General features: G+C 66.2%; 1 protein-coding gene across 3 annotated transcripts in view; it reads left to right on the forward strand.

Annotated features, from left to right (window-relative positions):
* Wnt7b (Wnt family member 7B) overlaps positions 1–6467 on the forward strand; it is a 43545-nt gene extending 37078 nt beyond the window's left edge. For all 3 annotated transcript variants that reach the window (XM_078052541.1, XM_005335022.4, XM_040276811.2), the window contains exon 4: positions 4098–6467. In XM_078052541.1, the coding sequence (XP_077908667.1) occupies positions 4098–4577 (480 nt within the window). In that variant the 3' untranslated portion in view covers positions 4578–6467. The remainder of the gene's footprint in view (positions 1–4097) is intronic.
* Positions 6468–8265: the final 1798 nt, after the last annotated feature.

Below are 8265 nucleotides of genomic sequence, written 5' to 3' on the forward strand. Positions count from 1 at the left end.
AGGGGCTGAAGAGGTGACAGGCAGGACTGGCCTCCCGGAGACGCAGGAGGGGAGAGGCCAAGGAGGCCGGTGGGCCCAGGGGTGTGGGGAGGGAGACTGGTTAAGTCTTGGCACCGAGCTGCCTGGCCAGGGGACAAGGACGGAGGAGGGCACAGTGTGGCGGGGTTCGACCAGGGAGAAGCTGTGTGCCGAGATGGGGACAGACTGTGGGCTGGGTCAGGGACAGGGCGGCCACGGGGGAGGGCTCTAAAAGGTCATCGGCCGTCCCCTTCTTCTCCGCAGTGCTGAGGACCCAGCCCCGTGCAGGCCGGGCAGCGCGGTCCACCCAGCCACACGCCAGCCCAAGTTTTCAGGCCTCCGTGTGTTTATTTCACTGTCGGGGATCAAACAGGCCCGCGGCCCCAGAGCTGCAGCCCAGTCCAGACAGTGGGGACAGAACCCAGGGCCTGGCCAACACAGGCTTTCTGCTGAGGCTCCATTTCCCCCTCTGCAGCCCTCAGTGACAAATCTTGTGAGCTGTCTCGCACACAGTGACCGGAGCCGTGGCTTCAGGGTGGCTCTTGAGGGCTGGGGTCCTTGTCCTCCCAGCAGTGCGGTGCTTACCATGGTGGGCTCCCCCAGACTCCCCCAGAGCTGAGTCCAGACCTTCCGGGAGCCCCGGCCCCCCTCGCAGGTCACCGGGGCCTGCCCTGTCGGCATGGCCCAGGACCAGTTGCGGAGCAGGTCCAGCGGGACCCAGGGATTGCTGCAGATGCCGGCGGCTGGGCGGCTCTGCTGGTGAATCAGAGTCTGGATCAGTGTGGGCAGGGCTCTGGGAGCCGCCTTCCTGCCTCGTCCTCCCTGCGGGCTGCTGGGCTCCTGGGCCGCGTGGCTCTGGTCTGGGCCTGCCTCCGGGGCCTCTCTGGACAGGCTTCCTTCGTCCTGCACAAGTCCACTCTCCCTGGATTCCGGGTCCCATTCCAGGGGACAGCTCCATCCTGGCTTTAGTTACACCCACAAAGCCTGTTTCCAGTAAGGGCACCGTCTGAGGCTCCAGTGGGAGTGAATCGGTGGGCCCCATCCACCGGCCGCTCTGGCCTTCACCCCACCATCTGGTGGGCCTGAGGCAGACAGGCTAAGCTGGAGACCCTCACGGGGGCTTCCCCCAGCCCGGCCCTGGCTGCCCTCCCTCAGGCCCCTCCCAGGCTGTGGTGGCCCTCAGGAGTGCTCCACAGTGCCCGGGCAGAAGGAGCTCCCAGACTGTCCCCTGAAGTCGGCAGGTGTGTGTTCCCTGGTGTCACCTGGGGCAGGGCAGTGGGCCAGGTGGGGTGGCACTTGGGCAGGTGGGAGGTGGATCTCCCCACTCTCCACAGCGAAGGCAAGTGCAGGTCCACCTGGGAAGGTGGGGCCTCCTCTAGGTGGCCAGATGAGGCTGGACGCTACCAGAGACCAGCCCTGGGGCCTCGCTGGAGGACAGTCTTGGTGCAGCCTTTGTGTGATGGAGTGTCCGGGACCCTGCTGCGGGGAGGGGCGTGTGGCTCCCCTTGTACAGATGGAGGCCTGAGGGCCACCGAGGAGTGCCATGCAGGGCCATTGCCCTCAGGCCAGCGGGGCCTCCTGTTCTCGGTCCATGCTGTGGTCAGAGAGTGCTCAGGGAGAGGTCAGGCAGTGCAGGGTGTGAGAGGACCACGGCGGCTCCCGGATGGAGGTGATGCACCTCTGTGGCACCAGAGCCCGGCCCTGCAGTGTCCAGACACCAGACTCCTGGCCTGCCGGCCTGTCCCTGAAGGACTTTGGTTCTCAACCTCAGGGCTCCCCTAGTCTGTTGGAGATGGAGCCCTGCCCCCCAGCATGGCCGCACCCTGATTCTGGACCCCACTCCACAGTGGGGAGAGGGCCCTGGCTGGATGGGAGGCTCGGCTGCCCGGGCAGGGCCAGCTCCCGTGCACATGCCAGGTGGTCTCCTGGGTGCAGGGCTGGTCTCGGTGCCCTGAGGTCCCAGCTGCCGCTCTGACCCCGAGGAGTAGAAGGAAATGGGAGTTCTGGAGTCCAGCAAGGCCTCGGCTCCTCATTCTGCAAAGACCTGTCCAGCTGGCTTCACCTGCTGCTGTCCCCAGCAGGGCTGCATGGGGGGGTCTGGATGTCCCCTGGTGTCAGAGGGTGCCGCCTGGCTGGGGGCTTTGGTGGGGACAGGAGCGAGGGGCTCACCAGGGGAGGAGGGAGCGAGTTCAGAAGCAGGCAGCAGAGCTGGGCAGGGAGACAGCGTCCAGCAGCCACAGTGGGACACCAGATGGCAGCCAGGGGTTGACCGCCTGGCCCACACAGCCCCCAGCCTGGACACCTCCGCAACTTGGCCATCCCAGGAGGGTCAGCAGCTGGGGTGGGGCAGGCTGCACCTGGCTGGGAACTCTGAGAGGTGCTGTCAGCTCTGGGGAGTGCCTGGCCTGAGGGGGTGGCCATGTGGCTAGGTCAGACAGGGCTTCCAGGTTTGCAGGAGGTTTGGGGAGGAGGGGAGGGGGCAGAGGAAGCTGCCCCGGGTGACGGGCTGCAGGAGGAGGCCCCGCAGTGCCTTTCCCCAGGCCACCTCCCCACAGCCCTCTGTCTCACACCCTCCACCCAGACACCCCTTGTCCTTGTCCCAATCCCACTGCAGATGTCCCCTAAGCCTGACCTCTCCCTCCATGGGACCCTGGGCCCTTCCTCCCTCAGCCCGTTCCTGGTGGGACGTCAGCCTCCCCGACTCCCTCCTGAGACCACCCAGCCTCCGCCCAGGACATGGCTCACTCAGAGGAGAATGCCCAGAACTCTAGGCCACTGGCCCAGGGCCCACCCGACTCCCACCCGAGCAGTGGCCAGCCCGTCTCTCCCTCCTGCTCACAGCCAGCCCTCTCCAGCCCCCCGCTCATCTTGAGTCCTCCTGGAACCCCTCCTCTTGGTCTCCATCAGCACCCGCTGCGAGGTCACCTGCTCCAGGAAGTCCTCCTAGGCACCGTCCCCATGCACAGGGTCAGGTCCTCGAGGGTCCCGGGTCCCTTCAGGTGGCACGTCTGTCTCCCACACCGGGTGCCAGCCCCCAGTCACCCCGAGGTCCAGAGCTCACACCCCAGGCCGGGGATGGTGCCTGGGCAGGGCCATCTCGAGGACACTTTCTCTGGCTCTTCTCGCTCTTTCTTTCACTTATCTGCACGTTCGCTCCTTCCTTTGCTGAGGCTTCTTGTCTGGGACAGAGCTGGCCAACAGCAGGAGCCCCACCACGGTGGGTGCCAGCCTGGGCCAGGGTGGCCAAGCCCTGGTGCCCTGCTGCCGCCGGGAGGCCCACAGACCTGACAGCTGACAGATGGCCCTTCTGCAGCCGCGGGGCGGCTAATGATTCCCCATCTTTAATCAGGCCCGCTGGCAGGGCCCTTTCGATCCGAGTAAATGAGTAGCTGGGGTCAGGGCTGGCTCTGGGAATCGGCCTTCCGGGGCCGTGGAGGGAGGCCCAAGGAAAACATGGGCTGCGCCCGCCGAGGGCCCCGGTGGAGCCAGGAAGAAAGAACAGCCACCGGCCGGGCGGGGGCAGCGGCTTCCCAGCACATGGCACGGCTGGCCCCGCTGACCATGCCCAGCTCCCCTGCCCCGCCCTGTACTGAGCCCCATGGGCATGCCAGGCTCCCATTAAACAGCACGGATTAAGCCCTGACTGTATGCAATGCCCTGCAGCAGGCACGAGGGCAGGCACAGGTGGACGGGTGGAGGGACCACATTAAGCACCTTCAGTTGCTGGGGCTCCGCACCTGCTGTCTGGCAGGTACCACAGCTCCCCAGCCTCGGTGTCCTCAGAGCCCTGAAGGTGGCCCAGAGAATTGAACCAAACACATCTGACGAATGGACACCAGGCTCTGCTGGCCCCAAATATTCTCAGGTCAATTGCAATGTCCTGGGCATTGGGAATATTCTAAGCAGCCTGTTGAGTGGATGAGGAGACTGAGGGTCAGAGAGGTGGAGACACTTGCCCATGGGCCCACAGCAGGAAGTGGAGGAGCTGGCTGCAGGGTCAGGCTGGAGGTAGGGAAGGGGTGATGGGCGGGTGGGGACCCTGGCCAGGCCTCGCTGAGCGGCTGCTGTGTTGCCCGCAGGTCCTGGAGGACCGCATGAAGCTGGAGTGTAAGTGCCACGGGGTGTCGGGCTCGTGCACCACCAAGACCTGCTGGACCACGCTGCCCAAGTTCCGCGAGGTGGGGCACCTGCTCAAGGAGAAGTACAACGCGGCCGTGCAGGTGGAGGTGGTGCGGGCCAGCCGCCTGCGGCAGCCCACCTTCCTGCGCATCAAACAGCTGCGGAGCTACCAGAAGCCCATGGAGACAGACCTGGTGTACATCGAGAAGTCGCCCAACTACTGCGAAGAGGACGCGGCCACGGGCAGCGTGGGCACGCAGGGCCGCCTGTGCAACCGCACCTCGCCGGGCGCCGACGGCTGCGACACCATGTGCTGCGGGCGCGGCTACAACACGCACCAGTACACCAAGGTGTGGCAGTGCAACTGCAAGTTCCACTGGTGCTGCTTCGTCAAGTGCAGCACCTGCAGCGAGCGCAGCGAGGTCTTCACCTGCAAGTGAGGCCCCGCCCGCCCGCCCGCCGGGCAGCGCCCCCGGCTCCTGGGCCCCGGGAGCCAGCGAGGCCCTCTCTCTTCCTGGGGAAAGTGGACCTCGAGGACACGCGTGGATCTCAGGACAGAGTGACAATGAGACTCTGAGGTGGCCTGCCTGCCGGGTACCAAACACCGAGAGGCCACACTGGCCGGTGACGCTCGAAACGGTTCCCTGGCCATGCCCCCAGGGCGGGCAGCGGGCACAGGCGTTGACGAGGTTATTTATGTTTTCCTGGCAACATGAGAGGGTCTCGGCCCCAGCCAGCGGGAGCCGTCCTCACTCCACGCCACGCGGCCCCCAGTGCCCCTCTGCCCTCTTCCAGCCCCTGGCCATCAGGCCTTCTGTCCCCACAGGTCACAGGTGCCAGCGGCTGGCAGGAGGCATGTGGGTCCCAGGGTAGAGCTGGGCAGGGGCTCGGGGGGTCTAGAAGAGGGCCTCAGGAGCGCGTCCCTCCTGTCCTGGAAACCATGTCCAGCAAATCAAAATGTCACCGCACTGGCCCCAGGATTGCCACAGCCCCCCACACCCTCACCTGCCAGTCAGACACTAACCTGTCACCTCCCATGCTCGTGGCCCTCCCACCTGAGCCACCGGACCCCCGAGTCAGCAGGGGCTGGTGGAAGAAGGGGGCATGGCAGATTCTGGCCAGGTGTTTGCCTACTTGACGGATGGGGATACTGAGGCCCAGAGTGGCCCATGGACCGGCCACATCCTCTGTACCTGCACTCTCCTGCCTAAGCTCCCACCAGCCTCCTCTGGCAATATGCAGGGTGGTGTGAGGCAGCTGCCTGGAGAGACCTGGGTGTCCCCACACCCCCTCCTGGGGCCCTGGGGCTTCCCTGAGCCCCAGCCTCACCCTGGCTACACGCTGGCCTCCAGGGCCTGGGGCTGCCGGCCCCTGTGGCCGCTCTAGCCCTACCTGGCCCCGTTCCCTCAGCCCCGGTCCCAGGACTTGGGCTGCCCTGCCTGCTGTCCGGGAGGACTCCTGCTCCCCGGCCCTCCCGCCGGCCCGCTCAGCTCCCTGAAACCTGCCCGAGGGTGGAGCTGCAGGCTCAGGGCTGGCATGTCCTTGCTGGACTCCCCCCACCCCCATCCCCATCCCCGAGTTACCAGCGTAGGGAGAGGGACTGGCCAAGGTCAGAGAGACGGCTTGCCTGGCTCTGGTCACTGCCCATTGTCTGCTGCCCAGTTGGGCTGTTCTCTTAGCAGAAGCCCTTGGAGACTTGTTCTTGGGCCACCAACGAGCCAAGTGGCCTGGACGTTGGCCTGGGGCTGGTGCCCTGGCTGGGCCGCGGCTCTGCGGGCAGCACGTTCGCCCCCAAACCCCAGGACGCTGTGAGCCTCTGGGCTGCTGGGAGCACCCTGCCCCGCGGCCTGCCCCTCGCCCCGATCCTGGACACCACGTGTGCACGTCCTGCGTCCTCGGCCACCGGACCTGGTTAACTTATATTGTTATATAGCGTCCAAATGTTTATAGTGTCTTTTAAGTTATTGTGACCTACACTGGGTACTGGAGGTGAGGGGGTGGCTGCGGCCACTGTCCCCTGAGCCAGGCTCCTCCTTCTGCTTGAAATGGACCCTCGGGGCCTCTGATGCCACTGAGGCACTGCACTGTCCCTGGGCCACCAGGCACCCCACTGAGCCCCACCCCCACAGTCTGTCTGCCACAGACCCTTCCCTTGGGGGAGGGAGGGGGCCCCTGTGGCCCAGGTGGGGACCCTGGTCACCCTCATGCCATGCGCAGGGGCAGTGGTGACCAGGCATGGCATGTCCCCGAAGCACCCCACTCCTGGCGGGCTGCATGGCTGGCCTCCCCCAAAGGGGGCCACTTGGCCTCAATAAAAGCTGGAATCAGAAGTGTCTTTGGGGTCCCTGTGTGACGCCCTGCTGGGTGGGGGACACACGTGCCACTCCCCAAGGTCGTCCTCATCCTTCTTCCTTCCTCGTCCCCCCTGTGGACCGAGAGGCTCCCCCTCCCATCCACGCACCCCAGGCCCCTGCCCAGGCCCAGGCTGGGGCTCTGGCCTCCAGGGCCACCTGAGCCTCTGGGGATGACAGTCCAAGCTCAGGCTGACCGCAGGTAGGCACTGCTCTCAGGGGACAGGGCAGTGGCCTCATCCCTGCAGCTGTGCCTTTGATCTGAAGCAGGGTCCGGGCCCGGTGGGCGGTGGGCCTGTCCAGCTGTGCCCGGTGGGTCAGGGCTCAAGTGCTCCAGGGCCCTCCGGGCTCCCAGCAGGCCTGGAAGGAGAGCTGAGGTCCCCGGGTGAGCGGCCTGGCTGCCCACAGGCCTCCCTGCCTCTCCCCAGAGGCCAGGCTGTGGTAACCCGGCACTGCCTGCCTTGAATGGCATTCCTGCCCAGGGCCGGAGGCATGCGGCGGGGCCGGTTTGGCCACTGCCCGCGGTCCCCGGCAGCCTGGCATCGGGCGGAACCGCTGATCAAACAGCCCGTCCCCACGGTGCCCAGTAGGGCACCCGCAGAAACTGGCCCCGAGATGGGCCTCCGTGGTGGCCCCGAGGTGTGCTTTCCACGGGGGACACCTCCCAGGAGAGATGGGAGAGCCCTGGACCTGGAGCCAGCTGGACCCTGGGCGCGTGGAGGACCTTGGGCCACCCTCCCCTGTGTGGCCTCGGTCTCCCCATTTGAGGGCACGAGGGACCTGGGGCCAGGACGGTGGTCGGAGGCCTCGGGTGCTGGCAGGTGTGGCCGGCCGGGCTGGGCCGTCTGGCAGGAGGCCCTGGTTCCCCACGAGACGCAGAGCAAGTCCCGGTGGCGGCGGGGAAGGCCGGGGTCCGGCGACTCCCACAGGCCCAGGAATGAGGAAAGACTCGGAGGAGCCCGGCCCCGGTGGTGCCCGGCTGCTCTGATCTCCTGGCTGCCGTTCAAGCCGGCCCGGCCTCCCAGGGCTGCCCTGCACATCCTCCAGGGGTCCTGCCCAGGGGCCTCGAGGCCCAGCTGTGGCGAGGCCCACGGCCCCGCCCTGGCTCCGGTCGCCCTCCAGCCTGGGCAGTGGCCCCCTCCCCCGTGGACGGGGCCTGGTGTCTCCCACACGCTGGCCCCCCGGCCTCAGTCCTGTCTCTTGCCGTGGGCAGGGCCCCATTTCTGTGGCTTCCTGCCCCCGCAGGCGGAGTCCTCTGAAAGGAGCAGTCCCACGGAGCGCTGAGCCAGCCCCTGAGCCAGGTGGCAGGGGGTCTGCGGCCGTCCACACTCCACCACTCCCCTCCACTTCAGTCAGCGCTGGTTGCCCTCATAGACGGGGAGCAGAGAACTAGGGAGCTGTCCACGGCAGCTGTGAGAGACAGAGCCAGGATTTGAACCCAGGCCCTCTGGGTCTTCCTTTTACCCTCCTCATATGCCTCCTCTCCTGTGGGGAAACTGAGGCCCCAGAACCTTGTTCAAGGCCACACAGATGAGTGTGAAAGGAGAGGAGTCGACAAGCTGTTCTATCTCCACTAAGGAGAAAACAGGAAAGCCAGGGTTAAGATGCAGCAGGCAAGACCTGGGTTAGACTTTTGGGTGACCTGGAGAGGGATCAGAAGGGAGGGTGTAGGCTATTCTCTCCCAGGTGAAGGGAGGAAGTACTGGTGTCCAGGTGGGTGAGGCTGTGGTCTGTGGGGCCAAGAGGGAGGCAGGCAGGAGGGGGATGAGAGGGAAGT

This window comes from Ictidomys tridecemlineatus, chromosome 6 (assembly GCF_052094955.1).
Source record: "Ictidomys tridecemlineatus isolate mIctTri1 chromosome 6, mIctTri1.hap1, whole genome shotgun sequence".
In the NCBI taxonomy this organism is placed as follows: Eukaryota; Metazoa; Chordata; class Mammalia; order Rodentia; family Sciuridae; genus Ictidomys; species Ictidomys tridecemlineatus.